Below are 17,714 nucleotides of genomic sequence, written 5' to 3'. Positions count from 1 at the left end.
GTGTGTGTGTGTGTGTGTGTGTGTGTGTGTGTGTGTGTGTGTGCGTGTGTGTGTGTGTGTGTGCGTGCGTGCGTGCGTGCGGTGAGTTCTGGCAGGGCTTTGAAGTGGCATGTTTTGATCCTGTGCCAGTTTGATGTCAGTGGTGTGTAGGTGATGTTTGACAATGGATGATAAAAATAATGTTAGAACATCTGGTTAGAACTCATGTTCTTGATATGTCTCGGAAAGACTTGTCAACACTGAGATATTGATTATTCACGCAGCTCGTGACACTGTGCGCGCCCACAGCACCCAGAGAAAGCAGCAACCTGTGGGTTGAGACTTGAGGCAAAAAGCTACAGCTCCTCCGATAGCAGCTCGAGGCTAACAAAATGAGTCAGTGCCTTTCGATCTCGTCTTAAAATGCAGAAATCCAGCAATGACATTAATACGTTTACAGTCTAGAGTGTACAGCACCCCACAGATGTTTTAACCCAAAAATAAAACAGCTGTGTGAGTTGATTTGGTCCTAGAAGCTTGTGGTGGTTATTTGGGACGGTTAAGGAAGCATTATTCTGTCTGAAGACTTGGAAGTGGGCAAGGTTCCCTCACCCCTAACCAGTAACCACAGAGGGCTGTGCCGCTTAGTTCTTAGTTCTAGTAAAAGAAGTTCTTAATACTTGAGCATACCAAGACATTTTGGACAATGTCATGCTTCCAGCTTTGTAGGAAAAGTTTAAGGATCCACACATTAGTGCACAAAGCGTGGGCCATAACGACATGGAGTCTGGTGTAGAAGATCTTGACTGGCCTGTGCAGAGTTCTGACTTCAACCCAACAGAAAAACTTTGGGATGAATTTAAGTGGAAGGCAGACGAGTGAATATTTTTGATAATACAGTGTGGGCCTGAAATGTAAACAAACTTGGGTCTACTATGATACAACCTAAAGATTTTGGAAATCAATCAGCTCACCCTGAACAAGGATAGTTTTCACCTATGAACTCCTGATAGTGTCATTTCTTAAAGATGTCCTTACATGTAGCACAACAGGAAATTCTTCATGTCAGATACATTCTTACACCGTGAGCATGTTATGTAGCAGTCCTTGGTGGACGCAAAGACAAACGAAGCCCACTTCCTCACTGTGAATTCTTCTCACACACAAATGTCCCATTGGTCACTGCTGTTGACCTGGCAGTTTAAAATCAGTTTAATGTCCACTGGATGCATGTCTAGAATATATGAGTGCTCTGTCCAAACGAGCCAGTGGGAAAAACACTCTCCTGAGTTTAGAAACTTGAAATCAGATAACTTCTTTTAGGTATGCTTTTAAGGGCTGAAATCACAACACTGGACTTAAATTTAGTGGTCAGAGTGGACTTCATCGTCATTCATGATTTACACATTTGTAGACTACACTGCAATTTCAGCTGAAAACTGTTTTCCATACTTCAGACCCCCATTCCCCCACCGAAAAAAATGCCCCAGCTCCAGGAACCTTCACTTTCCATTTACCGTTGGTTGAATTGCCCTGAAAGGATTCAATGTTTAGCCAATATAAATGAATGTGAGGTGAGCCCAGTAGGAGTCTTGTTTCTGACGTGTTTCCTCTGTACAGTAAAACCAAGTCATATTATTGTGCTGCTGACAATGTCAGTCCTGTTAGTGTAAAAACCTTAGTTATAGCCACATGTCAACTCAATTTTCTCTGCTGCCCACAACATAATTTCCGCCATTTACTAGCACTTGACAGTTGCCCGCCTTTCTTTTTAACAGTTTTACCCAAGACCTCACATCACTTTTACTCCTGACCTTATTCAGTCTCTGATGTTACTGGAGTAAAACTCCCTCCAAGCTCCCTTTGGTGTTTTATGACTAAAACCTGGAAAGCAAGCATGTTATAGAGGTGTATCAAAGACCCTTTACCTAAATGTCTTCAGTATATTACAGCACTGAGAGCCCTCGCTGCAGTCCCACGTCCTGCCTGGAATGTGCTCATTCAGCCAGAGTGACTTTGATTTGAACACAGTTGGGCACAATGGGCCAACTGTAAAAGGTGCCATTGGTTTATGAGTGTAACGGTCAGCTCTGTTTTTAATGGGGGAAAAAGGTCTCAGCATAATGGGTGTTTCTTTGAGGGTCCTTTCAATTTCCAGTCAAAATAGCCTTTCTTTCATATTTTCCATGATGTGATGCTCAAAGAGGTGATGTAGTGCTCTGACTTTGGGACCCTTTAGCATTTTCAGAAAAACTGCGTGTGCCTGGGTTCAAAATGAGGAAAGAAGGGGGATTTGTGCTGCTGCCGAGGAAATGAAAGGAATATCAGAAGCATTTATTGGTTTGACCTGATGATTTTTTTGAAGATAAATATTCAGATTTACAGCTTGAAGTAATGGCTTTTAAAAAACAAACATAACATTCAAGAGAAGCTGTTTGTTGTTGCTGTTTGAGTACACTGTTTCCATGGTTTCTTTCGAAAAAGCTGGCCATGAATCACTATCATTGTGTGTCTCTTCCACTCTATCTGTGCTTTGGGGCATCAAGCATATAAAGACAGCATTTTTCCAACTGAAAAAAAGTCTGACACTTCACTAATTTATGTGAGTTAAGCTTCTGTATTTGCACAATTAATCGCAATTGTTTTAAGCTTTATTTTGATTGGCTGTGACTTTTTCTCCCATCTTCCTCCAGAACCTGGTTCTGTCAGAGGTTTCTTCCTCTTAAAGGGGAGTTTTTCCTTCCCACTGTCACCAAGTAGGGTTTTCTCTGTATTATTGTAGGGTTTTACCTTATCAGCTTTTCACACTGATGAAAAAGTAGAAAAAGCTTTGCAACTGGGCCTTTAGAGCTTTTAGCACATTAAGTGAAACTTGTACTTGTTCTTTAGTTCAAGTGGACATCAGCGTAGTTTGTTTTTTGTATATGTAAGGAAAATGTGTGTTAGTGTGTATGGCACTGTGCCTCAAATGTCAGGCTTTACTCCCTTTATGTTGCTGTCAGAAAAGTAGTCAAAAATGAGTTTGTGTTCCATCTTCTCACTCTTGCTGCTTTAGTGAATTCAATTCAACTTTATTTATACAGCGCCAAATCACAACAACTATCGCCTCAAAGCACTTTATATTGTAAGGTAGACCCTACAATAATACATACAGAGAAAACCCCAATAATCATATGACCCCCTATGAGCAAGCACTTTTGCGACAGCGGGAAGGAAAAACTCCCTTTTAACAGGAAGAAACCTCCAGCAGAACCAGGCTCAGGGCCCTCTGCTGTGATGTTTGGAGTGATAGAAGGGAAACAGGATAAAGACATGCTGTGGAAGAGCCAGAGATTAATAGCAAGATGATTAAGTGCAGAGAGGTCTATTAACACATAGTGAGTGAGAAAGGTGACTGAAGAGGAAATACTCAATGTGAATCAAAGGACTCCCCCAGCAGCCTACACCTATTGCAGCATAACTAAGGGAGGATTCAGGGTGGTGTGAAGTGTGGTGTTTCAGTTTGACAGCTTGAGAGACATACCACAAACCTCTATTTTCCTTTTATACACTAGCAAGCCCATGATTTTAGATGTATACACCCATTTGGACTCCTTTGGTGGGAAAATAACCCAATGACATGGTCTCAGCTCCGCCTGCTAGATATAGCTAGATAGATATCCTAGCTGCAGACTGCTTCAAGGAATTATGGCTTTTTTCCCCCAGTATACATTTTCACTAACTGCAGGAGGGAAAGTACCAGTGGAATAAATGATGCTTCAACTCTATTATGTGTCTCTGTAAGCCCAAGCAATCAAAACAGCATAGCCTCAGCCAGATGGAATGCAGCCATCATGAATGTGCTACCCCTTCTATGACAAGTCCAAGTTTTCTGCAGTTAAAAACATGTGCAGAGACAGGCTGTAGGCGTGACTATGACTGCAGCAATGACATAGCTTTAACTGCCACTGTGCTTGTAGCTGTAGCCCAGCCCCATTGTGAGCTTCTCATGTTTTGGCATACATTCAGGTCTTAGAGGATAATTGTCTCTCTCTGGATAGAAAAGAAATAAAAAAAGAAAAATACTGTATGCTGGATGATAGTAAAGGTTTTATTGTCATATGGGTTAAAAGATAACAGCATCTCTTTGTACTGTAGTGTGTATGGTGGGTCAGCTTGCCTACATGTGTGAGTGAGCCGGACTATCTGTATATATCCTTTGACTGTTGGGGTTTTCTCTGTGTTATTGTAGGATCTTTACCTTACAATATAAAACTCCTTGAGGCGACTGCTGTCATGATTTGGCACTATATAAACAAAACTGAATTGAACTGTATACCTGAGGTCAGTGGTGACCAGCTGTTTATCTTATGGAAGAATTGTGGCTCCTCAGTTCACAATCATCTGCACACTGTTGGAAGCCACAGAGCTATGAAAATGAGTTTAAAGCTACTGAGATCACATCAGACAGCAGCTGCCTATCGGAGGAGCCCAGTTTGTTTGAAGATATTTCTTCTCATTGTTAGCTCCACTCACATTTTCCTAACCTTAAATACATCTTAATTTAAAGTGAATGCAGTATAGCAATCGGGCTAAAATTGAATTGAACAATGGCGTTCCCTTTTGTTAAAGCCCCACCCTTAAAATTTGTGCTACAGATTGATCTCAAAATACATTTTTGAGGGTTTTATGGACAAGTCTGTCCACAACACTGCTTCGTACAGATTTACAGATGTAAGTGTCTGAATCGTCCCAAATTTCTTTCATGTTCCTGTCTGTCTGACTTTACATGACAAACTGTTGCACTCACTCATTTACCTCTGCTAAACAGGCCACGAAATGTCCAAGTTTAAGGAAAATGTTGACAGTACACGGTTCTTCTGCGTCTGTGTTTATGCTTGGGAATGATTTTGCGTTTTGGGTCTGACTCTGTGGGCACAGAAATTATGCCCATTTTTTCCTGTTTGCAGATAGAGAGTGTTACATAAACACACACTCAGTTTGTTAAAACTCTAAATCCCAAGTAATGCAAACTTGATTTTCGTGATGCTGTACTCCAAGCTTAAAGGGAAGTTATGGCACAGCAAATCCCAAATTTTCAATCCAGGAGAGAGCTCATACACAATATACATGTAGCAATTTAATTTCCTCACAACAAGCTTTTGTCCCAGAGCAGCGGTCCCCAACCCCCGGGCCTCGGACCGGTACCGGTCCGTGAGTCGTTTGGTACCGGGCCGCGAGAGTTGAGGCTCAGGTGTGAAATGTCTGGTTTTCAGGGTTTTTATCGGTTTTCAGCGTTATTTTGTTATCGTTTTTATCGTTTACTCTGTTTTCCTGGGTCTTTTCACGTGTGTTATGAATAAATCTTCTTTTTTTCGGTACCGGTACTAGTTTTATTTTGTTGTATTTATCCGCGACACCTTAAAGGCCGGTCCATGAAAATATTGTCGGGCATAAACCGGTCCGTGGCACAAAAAAGGTTGGAGACCGCTGTCCTCGAGCACACCAAGATCTTCCAAGTTCTGTGTTGTGACATTATGCGGTACGGTTCACTGTCAACTGTTTTACATCAGCTCAGACATTTCTCTTTCCCTTAGCCCTTATCGTTCCCTGAGGAACAGTGAATGTGCACTCGGTTCTTCAGTACCTATTTTGGCTTTCCGCGCTTTTGATGAATGAGAGACTCAAATGATTTTGTGATACCTGGCTGTTATCTGCCAGGGAATGACCAGCTGCCCCTCGATTTGTGGCACTTAGAAGATTTAAAGGTAAGAACTGCTCAGTGGTGTTTGATTAGCTGGAAATTTAAAGTGTAAGTCCTCATGTTTTTAAATCAGATACTGGGTCTGATTGGAAATTTTTCATATTGTGAAACATGCAAAACAAACTGAGGTAAACTCACTGTGTTATTTAAAGGTGCATGACAATCCTCTGCAGGATAAACAGCTACGTTTGTACTGTGATGGAGTAAAGAACAGTGTGTGACTGCTGCACAGTGGCTGTGCGTTCATGGTCAGATTTCGGTTACATCAGCTGTAGCACAGATTCATGTGAATCTTTAGCTGATGATGCTGACATCCATTCACCTTCATACCAACTTTATACCTTGGAGAAAAAAGACACTAGAAATAGTGTGCTTTCAGTGTAGAGGATGGAAATCAGCCAGGACACTCGTGACACATCTGCATGAAACATTACAAACAATTTTCGGGTTTCCCACCTGATAAATCCACTTTAACCTCTGACTGTACACATTTTACTATTTAAAAACAAAGCCGCCCTCTACAATGTAGGCAACAGAAAATAGACCAAATCCTTTATCATCCTTCTTTTTCTTCAGATTCAATTTGAGTATAATTCGATTTTTTTAAATAAAAAAGTTAAAGTTTGTATTCCCATCTACTGATATTATTTTATTATTATGCTAAGACAGCACAAGGTTCAGTTAGCGCTGCACAAAAATGGAAACGTCCTCCAAAGAGCTACTTTTTACTTTCCTATTTGGGTACATTTCAGAGGCTGAACTTTTTCATTTTTACTTGAGTAAAGAAGTTGAATCAGTACTTTTACTGGAGTATTTTTTAACAGTTGTATTTGTACTTCTACTTAAGTACAGAATGTCTGTACTTTTGCCAACTCTGGTATAAAAGACACCCTGGGTCACAGGTTGGTGATCACTTTTTTCCCATCAGTCGCTGCATGACTTAGCTACTGAGCAGTCAACTGGTCACCACTTGGTGGTGAGTTGGATCAGGTGGCAAGGAAGGGATACTGGACAGGCCTGCCCAAAACATATATCATTTGGTGGTGAAGAGAGCAGTCATGCTAAAGAAATAGTCCCATCAGCCTTGGTTAGTCTATGGGACTCTGAAGCTGACAGGTACCAGCAGTCCAACCGGCTCTGGCAATAACTTTGGTGTGGGAGGAGTTTGGTGAGGCCATGTAACTAGACTTTTGGTCAGCCTTCAAGTAACCATGAGGCTACTCAAGTGGGGAAAGTGGTGGGGTGATGGCAGGGTCCTGAGATTCTTCGATGTTAGGTCTGTCTTTTACAGATGACCAAACCTTTTTGATTCTTCAGATCATTCATTAGGAAAAATCCACATTTTATTCCAGCTTTAAAGACAAAGCCTGTGCCAGGTGTAAATGAATACTATCAAACTTTAACTACTTGTTAAACTATTTGATGAAGGAATTTCTCCTGAAGTCACACCTATCTGTTAGCCGATGCACAGAAAAAGCATAATTAAATTGACACTTTCTAGCATTTTACTGGAATTCTGAACAATAGTGGTTTCTGTGGTGCACAGTGGGTGGATGCCAATAGATGGTCCTTTGCCAGAGGGACATGTGGAGCAAACATGAGATAATATTTTCCTGTCGCATTTCTCTAAAGGTTGCCTTTCATTCCAGACAGTTCACAGCAAAAATCTGTCACAATGCACAATGGCGAGGCCTTCAAAACACAAACAGGAATGACATCATTGGCGTGAAGGATCCAAATTGTCTTATAGTCCTGGACTGTTGCCCAGTGGGATACACACCTTCTATACTGTAACTGTGATAATGTGACAGTATTTACAGGATCATATGTGCTAAAGAATCACCTCCTTACACTGCCTTCCTTGTGTTTCATTAGCATTTGCGTTGGAGCAAGACAAGAGGCTCTGAGAACAACACTTGCAGCTGAGCAAACATCCGATCACAGACACACACACGCCAAATATCTCACATTCAGTTCCCTGTGCCCTGCTAATGCATAAGCAGGACATAGGCTGATGTAAACAGCTCAACAGGATTTAAGCAGTTTTAGAAAATAAACTTTGGAAAATAGATTTCGCTGTTGTCGTCAGCTTATGTCTGCATCTGCATGTGTGTTATATGCAGACAGGTAGACTACAGTCTACCTCAGTATACATTCATGCACTGAGGCAAAAACATCACTGAGCTTCACAGCAACGACCCCTTTTTCTCCCTGTGTGTGTCTCACTCTGTTTCTGTGCGTGTCTGCGTGATTGCGTGTTTCTAGAGGTGAAGTAAGGGTGAGAGGAGGAAAAAGGGACTTTAGGCTGATTGGGTGATAGTTATGAACACTTGATGTAATGGAAACTGTCCTTCTGCAGATGTTCACCTCTGACCTCCTAACAACAATGCAGTCCTCTATCTGAAATATTCTGTAGGCTTTACAGTGTGCCATTGACTGAACTTGTGTGTTTGAGTTTTTGTGTGTGTGTGTGTCCAATATCAGGGTACGAGTGTGTTCAAGGTGAGAAGTTCATCTGTAGCACTGTAAGACCCAACACATCAGAAAATAGCCAGAAAATTCAGATTTTTGGGAACTGAGATGTTTATTAACCCTTCTAACAAAATCCACAAAAAAGGTTTTGCTATAACACTTTTAACCTTTGAGTGATCTTGTTAAAGCACCCAGTTTGTATACTGTGTAAGATTTAGATCACTGAGACATGGGGAAACCTAATATAATAATACGAACAAACAAATTTACCGTGGAGCACGTTCTTGATTTGTCTAGTTAACTGTTCCTGAGACTGTACTGTGTAGCCCTATGACTTCTCCATTGTGCGATGCAGGCCTTCATAAAGGAGACACAAATTTGAAAGCGATTTAAGTGATTTGAGACATTCAGATATGTGTGGTGCATGTGTGCCCTCAAACATAAGAATCAGTATTGCTGAAAGCCAACGTTTGGACCGTAGGTTGTCTTCACCCAGTCTCTGTGTCTGTGTGAGCAGGTCATTTGTTTGGGTTGATCCTGCACTGAGGCTCGACTCTCCTTCTGCTAACCTCTCTGACTCATAGTTTTCTTCTTGTTTTTTTAACCTCTTTCTGTGTCTGCTTCTATTCTTTTGTCCCTGCTCTGCTCCCTCTCCCCCTCTTTTTCCATGCCAAGAAAAAGAAGATTTTAATATTCATACTATACATTAAAATAGTAACTTTTCCAGTGAGATGCCCCACGGCTCAGTCTCTGGCCCTTTGCTATTCTCTATTTATAATTTCTGCATTCTTCTATTTTTGTGCACATGATTTCCAGTTCTATTTCTTAAATAACTCATGAGCTGTTACTTACATTTAATTAAGCTAATTTGAATCTAAGTGTTAATATCTGACAACTTTTCATAGCTGTTAATAATTATTATAGGGTCCTTACATTATAAAGCTCCTTGAGGGGACTGTGACTTGGTCCCATTTAAATTAATTAAATCTTGTAAGAGGATCCACATAATGGGAATTAATATCCCTAGACTGTAGGTGTTCATTTAATTTTCAAATGTATCCCTTACACACCTGAACACTCCTAAAATCTCTAGCAGAGTTGTTTAGGGACCATGACTGTAGATCAGGCAGGGTTACTTGATTTTATCACTGTATAGAAGAGACCTTTCTGTACTTGTCATCATTTTGTGGGTAAGCATTGTATTATTACCTTAGTAGTTTTGGGTGTTTGTTTGTTTTTTTACCTCCGACTGTAGGATTTTGTAAAGCACTTCTTCGTTTGTCTGAAACGACTGATTTCTCGGGCACCCTCACCCCAGCCTGAGGCGTTCTGGTAACCTGTTGTTTGAACTTACACAGAAGACATCTAATAGAGACTGATAGATTTTAACTCATTCCCAGGCCACAATGGCCCTTCCCTCTGCAGGTGGTCCCCCTTTTGTCTTCACTGTGGCAGTAGGCTGAGCCAGCAGATCAAAGAGCCCACAAAAAGTGTGACCGTTTCTCTGTGTGTGGATGTGTGTGCCCCTGTGTATGAGTGTGTTTGTGCACATCTCCCATCATCTTTCACATTCCAGGAATTCTTTGTGTCCCAACTGTCATCCTGGGCACAGAGGAGATCCAATCAGAAGGACAGACGCTGCTGTCTTTCTGATCATACAGTCACCTTTACTTTGTGCAGGCGCACATGCAGAAACGTTGCTGTCCCTCTGTTATGTAACACCCATGTTGTCTCCATTACACTGTAAACCAGTTGGTCAACATACATATTTCAGCTTTAAGTTATTTTATTCCCTTCTGAATTTTTCGCTCCACTTCCCTTTATTTTTTTTAGTTGCCATCACATATGACGCTCAAATGTCCTAAAGGAGCATAGCAACCAAATTATTCTCGCTAAGTTTTACTTTTAGCCGTGGAGCTGACTTTTAGTGTTGTCACTGATTCTTGTCTGTGGTTTTCTTGGCCACTCATAAGCTGATGACAGTGTTAGTTTTTAGTGTGTGAGCAGCCTTTCTTGGACACTCTTTCAAATAGAAAGGCCTAGAAATATAAACTGAAAATACATACACAGGAAAAGTGGAAGAGGAGTGAGGGCGGGATGGGAAAACAGCTTCTCAACACAGGCTTCATTTACTGCTTGGCTGGTTGGTGCAGCGTCTGCACATGTTCGGGAGTCTGAAAGTGTGTGAGGTACACCTATACCTGAAAACAGGTCCTCTCTGTTGACAGCTGTGCAGCCCACCCACCCAGCTACAGTCTTTAGGGTTGGTTAAGACGAGGCGTCAGTCAAACTTACTGGGGTAAAATATACAGCAACACAAACACACAAATTTAAAAGAACAAAAAAACAAATAAATTCTTTGTGAGTTGCATAATTTTGTGCTTGTAAAATGCCTCGAGATAAGTGTCCAAGAATGTTGTATGAACAGTTTCAAAAATGACGTGTAATCTTCCTTTAAAAAAGGTTACAGTCTGCAGTGCCTCGTAAATGAGTTCTTTTGTTGTTCTAACCCTGAGAACCAAAACCTCTTTCGCTCTAATTGGCAAAGTACTTGTACATTCAAGCACACAAAACCAAGAGCGCATGCAGACACACACTTCGGGCTTATGAACACACACACAAAGAGCAAAAGTGACACCAAATTCCAATTTTTTATCTACTACATTTTAGTAGTAGATAAAAGAAAGAGCGCAACTTGCTAGTTGTGGTCTTGCTTCCTAAGTGTTTTGTGCGCATTATCACAGCTCCCATTAGCTCAGCTCAAGTGCTTCTTGATCACTATTCATGCTGTGATTGTGTCATTTGGACGGCGTTGCATTAGTGCACAATGTGGCAAAAGTTCAGTCAGTGGTTAATGTTGCTGTAACAGATCACAACACATTAACCTCACACCAATACGTAATGTGTCGCCAACTGCTGCTCATAGGAGATCTCCTGCCTGCTGGTCTTGTCTCTGACAGAACATTCACCTTACAAAAAACGTGCCTTAAGGCCACTGCTGTGTCAATTTGGTGCTGTATAAATAAAATGTAACTAAAAGGCACAAAATGGCACTATATCAAGTATTATTTTTCTTTTGGATTTTATTTTTATCTTGCAGTAATTTTGATGGATTGTGTTGTGACATCTAAGCCAGTTAAATATCCTGGGCTTCTCTAAACTCTAGCCAATTTACTGTTTTTGACCACAAGGTGGTGGCAGAGTGCTAGCATGTGTGAACGAAGCACAGTATGATTTTAACTGCAGTGTCTTAATGTGTGGTCAATATAGTGTTTCATTGATTTTATTGATTATGAATATACTGATATTAGAAATGAGACCATGTGCCCATGTGTCATAGTTATACTTGTACAGCTTGTTTATCTTAACACATTTATGTACATAAATCTACATCACTGTTTTCTGATTATTAATCAAAAGCAGGACACATTTTAGATTCAAATTGGCATCTTACGTCATCTAAAGAAATTCTGTAACTAAAACTGTTATATCAAAATATCCACACAGACGCATGCCTCTGTGATTTTCCTTTGTCTTTCCAGGAGACGCTTAAATGGAATTTTTTTTGTAAATAAATTCCTAGTTTCATCCATGGGATTGGCTGTGACAGTAAACCAATTAGCATTTATTGTTGTAGCAGTTGCTAGGTAGAGCAGGAAGTGAGAGAGAGGTGAAGGGTGAAGGGGTTACTCCTCCTGGAATCCAGGGGCCCTAAATGGGGTCAGCATGTATAGAAAAAGGGTCTGTAAATACTCATAAGAATGTGGAGCAGTTCACCACGTTCGCTGTCAATGGAAAATTGTATTTAGTAGTCAGTATAATCTTTTAGTGATATAAGTTTGCATATGGTAGAGTACTGCTTGTAGTTATTTGTATTAGGAAATATTCAACCATGTATACTTAGAGGCATATAATCAATTGTGTAGGGATAGGTTGTGTGATCTTTAACAGGCTGCAAAGGCTTGGTGTGTATTCCACACTAGGATGCACCCCCACATCCTGGGAGCACGAGAAAGGTCGTACTTTCTCTTATTGTTTTATGGTAGGATTAACGTAGCTATGTCTGTTTTAGTTTAAGTGCTTCTTTACATATAGATGAACTGCTGGACTTCCTCACCATGTTATTTAGGGTGAGGGGGAGACTACCCTTTCCCGACCAAGGATGTACCTTTCATGACCCTTTGATCAGCAGTAACACACACACACACACACACACACACACACACACACACACACACACGTTCAATGGAGTATAAAATAAAGACCAGGGCAGTTCCTCACCAGAGTCTCTCAGTAGGGAGCTGCCCTTGCTAGCAAGAACTCTGTGTTTCTCTTCTCTGAGTCTTTACTGAAGAAGTGTTTTAGAATATTGTCCTTAACATTCGCCTTCGCACATTAGAGCTCAACTTTCTTTCTGTTACTTTTTGACAACATAAAGCCCGACTGGGGTCATGTTTGCAAATAAGCACTTTTTTTTCATTTACTGTTTGAATGTGGCCAAAAGGCTCCATTTGGCATCAGCTCATTGACTCATATTTCTGATGCAGTTGCAACACTTACGTTCTTATTTCAACCACTAAGAGATAATAGTGGTTGTAATAATTTATCAGAAATTATGACAATTTCTGATAAATTTGCAGATTTGTACAAGTCCTATTTTACAAGCTAGAAACCCTTATCCAAATCTACAAACCAAGAGTTCAGGTGCTAGTTAATTTCAGGCTAGTTTAGGCATTGTTATTACATTGTTATTACATACATGTCAGTAAAAGTCTCATTCACATGATGGAGCCCTACTCAGAAAACTGTCAGATTTAACACTCTCTGTGAAACTGGATTAAGGAAATAAGTGTTTAAAGTTCAAGTTTTTAGAGCAGGTTCAGCAACACCTTGTGCCATTACACACTATTCAGGCCCCATCTTATCTTAATGAGTAACATAAATAACATAGAGCTGGATCAGGTGACCCCAAATCCTCCCTTAGTTATGCTGGTGTAGGCTGCTGGGGGGTTCCCATGATGCATTGAGTGTTTCTTCTTTAGTCACCTTTCTCACTCACTATGTGTTCATAGACCTCTCTGCACTGAATCATACTTGTTATTAATCTCTGTCTCTCTTCCACAGCATGTCTTTTTCCTGTCTTCCTTCTACCACTCCAAACGATCACAGCAGATGGCCCCGCCCCTCCCTGAGCCTGGTTCTGCTGGAGGTTTCTTCCTGTTAAAAGGGAGTTTTTCCTTCCCGCTGTCATCAAAGTGCTGCTCATAGGGGGTCATATGATTGTTGAGTTCTTCTCTGTATGTATTATTGTAGGGTCTACCTTACAATACAAATACTGTTGTTGTGATTTGGCGCTGTGTAAATAAAGTTGAATTGCAGAACATGAAATCACTGGGTTAGGTAGTTGGTTGGATTCTGCTAACAGGCTTAGCAGACTTAGCATAGACATGAGTTTAAGTTAACATATAAGTGGAAAACAAGGAAACAGACGAAAGAAGTGATAATATTAATAAAAGCAGTACTTTCAACTATGAGTTCAAATGAAGTATTCTGCTCTTTACTACACAATCCATTGAACAATACTGTAATTCTTGGGCGTTTCTTTTTTCCCCCTTGGGTGGTCTTTTTGCTGTGACCAGCCAGACATCCAACCAGTAGGAGAATAGCTAAGAAAAAATCGATTTGATTGACAGTTTCTGGTTGCCATTTTTCATTTTAATTAGTTCAACTACATAAGAAAGTCTACGATTGATGTAGCTACAGTAAAAGCTACTTGTTGATAGCCACTGATACTTGGATAAAACACTGAATAACAGAATTAGGTTCTTGTTCAACTCCGTAAGTAAATCACACAACACATGGCTGAGACTTGAGTTTTTTTGAGTTACATTTGTTTGCTGTAGTAACTGGTTGGCAAATGGTTTCTTTATCCTCAATAAAAATGTGACTGAAATATACAGAATCAAATGTTTTTTTAGCTCAAATAAATAATCACTTCCATTCTAAAAAAAAAAACAGCAAACAGTACAAGTAAACTCAAACCTAAACAAACATCACAATCCAGTCATTACCACCAATCCAGCCTTTGTCCTGGACCTCACCAAACATTTACAGAGACACAACACAAGAGAACAGTCATGCCTTTGTCATCAGCAACGTGGGGCCCCTGTCCTCGCTCTGTGATCAGTGAGCGGCAGCAGAGTGAAGTCCAAACCTTTTATCGTGCAATTAAGAAACAATCATCATAATTTTGCGTCAGGGAGCAAATGAGCGCTTGCTATTAAAGGTGAAGCCATTTTCCTGCTTTTACCTAACAAGCTTTTAAGGAATGTTATGACTGGTCAACAGCACCATTCTCTGGCAATGGTGATGGAAATTTGAGCTTTTCTAGTTATAGACACATACATGAGAGCACAAGTCAAAAACTAAGAATGAGATGTAACTACAATCAAAAACATTAGTATTACACGAATAACTCATTGTTTTTGAATAAGAATTACACATTCAGTCTTCTCACATGTTATCTAATGTCACATAATATGAATATTTGATCATTTTCTTACTTTTTTATTCAATTTCTATGTTACAGTGGAATGTATGAAATGTATGTAGAAAGTGACCGAAAAACTATGTGCCAAAGGACACACTGAAGCAAAGCTTTCCCTCTGTGCTCTTAAAAGAAACCTCCCTTCTAATGCCTCTGCAATGTTTTCCCTCTTGATTCACTGTAGTTTCATTTAGTATGATGATCAACAAAATCGGGGCCAGCGTAGCACCAGATATGGTCGGGCTAAGTTGTAAGAGAGTCTCTTTAAAATAGCGGTGAAATGTGAAATTTTGAAAAAATGAATTCTTAACCAAATAAAATAGTTATTAATGTTAGCGTGTTGGAGTACAACTTGCATCCTAAACAGTATTAAAGCTTTCTTGGGATGTTCTCCCCCCCTCTATGAGCTGCTAGTGGTTTGGTCCACCCCAAAGCAGCACAGACAAAAATAGTTTCAAACTTGATAGCGATGGTGAGGACTTAGATAACCACTGATCATGCTCCAAGACAGAACAGGGAACTATTATGATGTGTAAAGTAACTAAGTAAAAAGTTCTTCTTATGCCTGTATAGCTGCTGATATATCATAAAAATGTTTTTATATAATATATAATAATAGTAGGCTATCCCAAAATAGTGAAAAACAGAGACTGATTCAGCTGCAGCTCCAACTCTAAATAAATAGATATATTTATGTCAGTGAGAATGTAGAGCAAGCTGAGCCTTAAAAGGCATCCTTCAAAGCTTTACTAGAGGTGTTTTTGTAGGTTTGCACAAACATAAATCTGGCAACAACAATGCAATATTTCTGTGGGTGATATTTATGGAGTCTGTGGGGTCCAAAGGCTTCGCCACTGCTCTGGACTCTACACCACCCAACTAATGACAAAACATGTTACGGTTACATCCACTAACCAGTTTCAGCTATCTAAATAGTTTTGTTTTGTAAAATGTCTCAATAATTAAAGAGAAAACATTATTAATAACATTATGAACTTGACAGATAATTGAGGTTCACATTAGAAAAGCCTGCATGTCAGCCGGTCTTCATGGTGCACTTTCATGCTACTTTAGGAAGGCATGTCTTCATAAGCAAATGATAAGAATGAAGTTTCTGAGTCCCTCTGAAAGCAGTCTGGTTGCTCCACTTGTCCACAGTATGATGTATCCTAACCTCAGTCTGATGATGGAGACCTGAACACCTGAGCGCTTACACAGACATGCAGCGCAGTATGTAGTTATATTTCATTAAAGGCATGTCAAACACTTCCTTACTGATACATGTACTTTTTAATTTGTCACACACATGCGGCCATGGGGATGATATTTGCGTGTAGACCACATGGTTGTGCCCCACTCCCACTGTGTTTCTGCTTTATAACAGTCAGTGTGCGTCATGACTTTTAGACCACATGTGTGATCACAGAAATGGCAGTAGATGCACGGAAGGAGGTGGAGGATTGAGGCCTTGTTAACGAACGCTCTAATCTTCTTGTCTGCGAGGCAACGGGAGAGAAAAATCAAGTCAAGTCAGCTGTGGTGTAGAGTCCCCCCTCCAAAGTAGGGGGAGTCAATAATTACACAGAGAAAAAGGAGGGTGGGGGTGTGCAGAGAGGAGATGTCAGGGGGGGTGGAAACAGGGCAGGAGAGAGAGGTCATAACGAAGAGGAAAAGAGACAAGAGAGGCAGCAGGAGACAAACGGCTTGTTTTTTCACTTTTTGTTTCGTCCCTCTGGATCACCTGGATTACTTCTGCTCTCTGCAGAAAGTAACTTCTCATAATTGGACCCTCAGCATCTTCCTTGCCTATATGTTTGCATGTGTGCAATATCTGTGCTCATACAGATCAGAGAGCATCCACCTGAGAGAGACGCAGGCAGATGATGGAACCTGCACACCTCTCCCTTGCACTCTTCTTCCTCGTCTTCTCTCCTGTGAGTGGCCAGTGGTGGAGTTTGTTCTGGGGAAATCCTAAAACCACCACCATTCCTCCTTCAGTTACCTCTCCGACCGTGACGTATCCAAGATTTTCTGACACCCCGGGCACAACACCAGTGTGGTCAGTAAAAGTGGACGAGGTGCTGGTGAATGCTGTGGAGGGTGTTCACACAGAAGGGTCTGTTTTGACCCCCACTCAGCCCAGCTCAGGAGTGTCACCGTCTGGTTTCACTACTGCAGATCACTGGACATTTCCTACAGGGAAGACTGCAGGTGGAGACAGTAAAAGTGGGTCTTCGGACAAACCCCTGAAACACTGGAGAAATGGTGAGTTTAGCGGGTGTTCTAACTTCTGGGAGGCTCCATTGTGCTCCATACATTTGGGACTAGCCATTAGAGAAATCTGATTTGGTTAGTGGTCAGACTAAAGATCCAGAGCTGCTTGGCTTGTTTTTAAATAAGTTGACTTATTTCAGGCAGTGGCTCATTCACGAACTGGCAGGTTGGTGCTTTGATCCCCAGCTCCTCTGATCTTCAGTATACTTGATATTGAACTTGTAATTGCCTCAGATGGATCTATTGGTGTGTGTGTGATTATTAAACTACACAAAATGAAACACAGAAAGACTGTGAAAAATGTTTCAGTGTTACTTGTGCTGTAGCATTAATAGTGGTCAGTAAATGCTACATGTGGCAATATTTCATAAAAAAGCAAAGATCTCATTTATCATCTCTTAGACTGGAAACGAATTGAAACCAAAAATGTTACGTGATATATCCCTGTAAAGGCTGGTTTATTTGTAAAACAGAAATTAAAATGTCTTTAAAGTTTTGCTGTGACAGTCATTAGCTTTGGTTTGGTTTTTGCTAACAATGAAGTGTGTAAAAGACGGGATTTAACCAATGAGCAAAGCTGGGTGATCAATATATCCTCCAGTTAACTGTTTGTACTGTTATATATTACTACATACGTGACTAGTATCCAGTGTTGGGTAAGTTACTTTAAAATAGTAACTTAGTTACATTACTAGTTAC

At 40.5% G+C, this 17,714-nt stretch overlaps 1 protein-coding gene across 4 annotated transcripts in view; it reads left to right on the top strand.

Annotated features, from left to right (window-relative positions):
• The window catches only part of col15a1b (collagen, type XV, alpha 1b), a 59,250-nt gene that overhangs the window by 1,729 nt on the left and 39,807 nt on the right, over positions 1 to 17,714 (top strand). For 2 of the 4 annotated variants that reach the window (XM_005936998.3, XM_042225854.1), the window contains exon 1: positions 13,515 to 17,006. The exons of 1 other annotated variant lie outside the window; for it this stretch is intronic. In XM_005936998.3, the coding sequence (XP_005937060.1) occupies positions 16,622 to 17,006 (385 nt within the window). In that variant the 5' untranslated portion in view covers positions 13,515 to 16,621. Of the gene's footprint in view, positions 1 to 13,513; positions 17,007 to 17,714 lie in introns of those variants that run through there. One more of the 4 variants, XM_042225853.1, reaches the window with a different exon arrangement.

Source organism: Haplochromis burtoni, unplaced genomic scaffold (genome assembly GCF_018398535.1).
Source record: "Haplochromis burtoni strain Fernald_Lab_line unplaced genomic scaffold, NCSU_Asbu1 Contig_185, whole genome shotgun sequence".
NCBI lineage: Eukaryota > Metazoa > Chordata > Actinopteri > Cichliformes > Cichlidae > Haplochromis > Haplochromis burtoni.
Note: the sequence above shows the minus strand (reverse complement) of the source record. Positions and strands in the feature narration are given on the sequence as shown.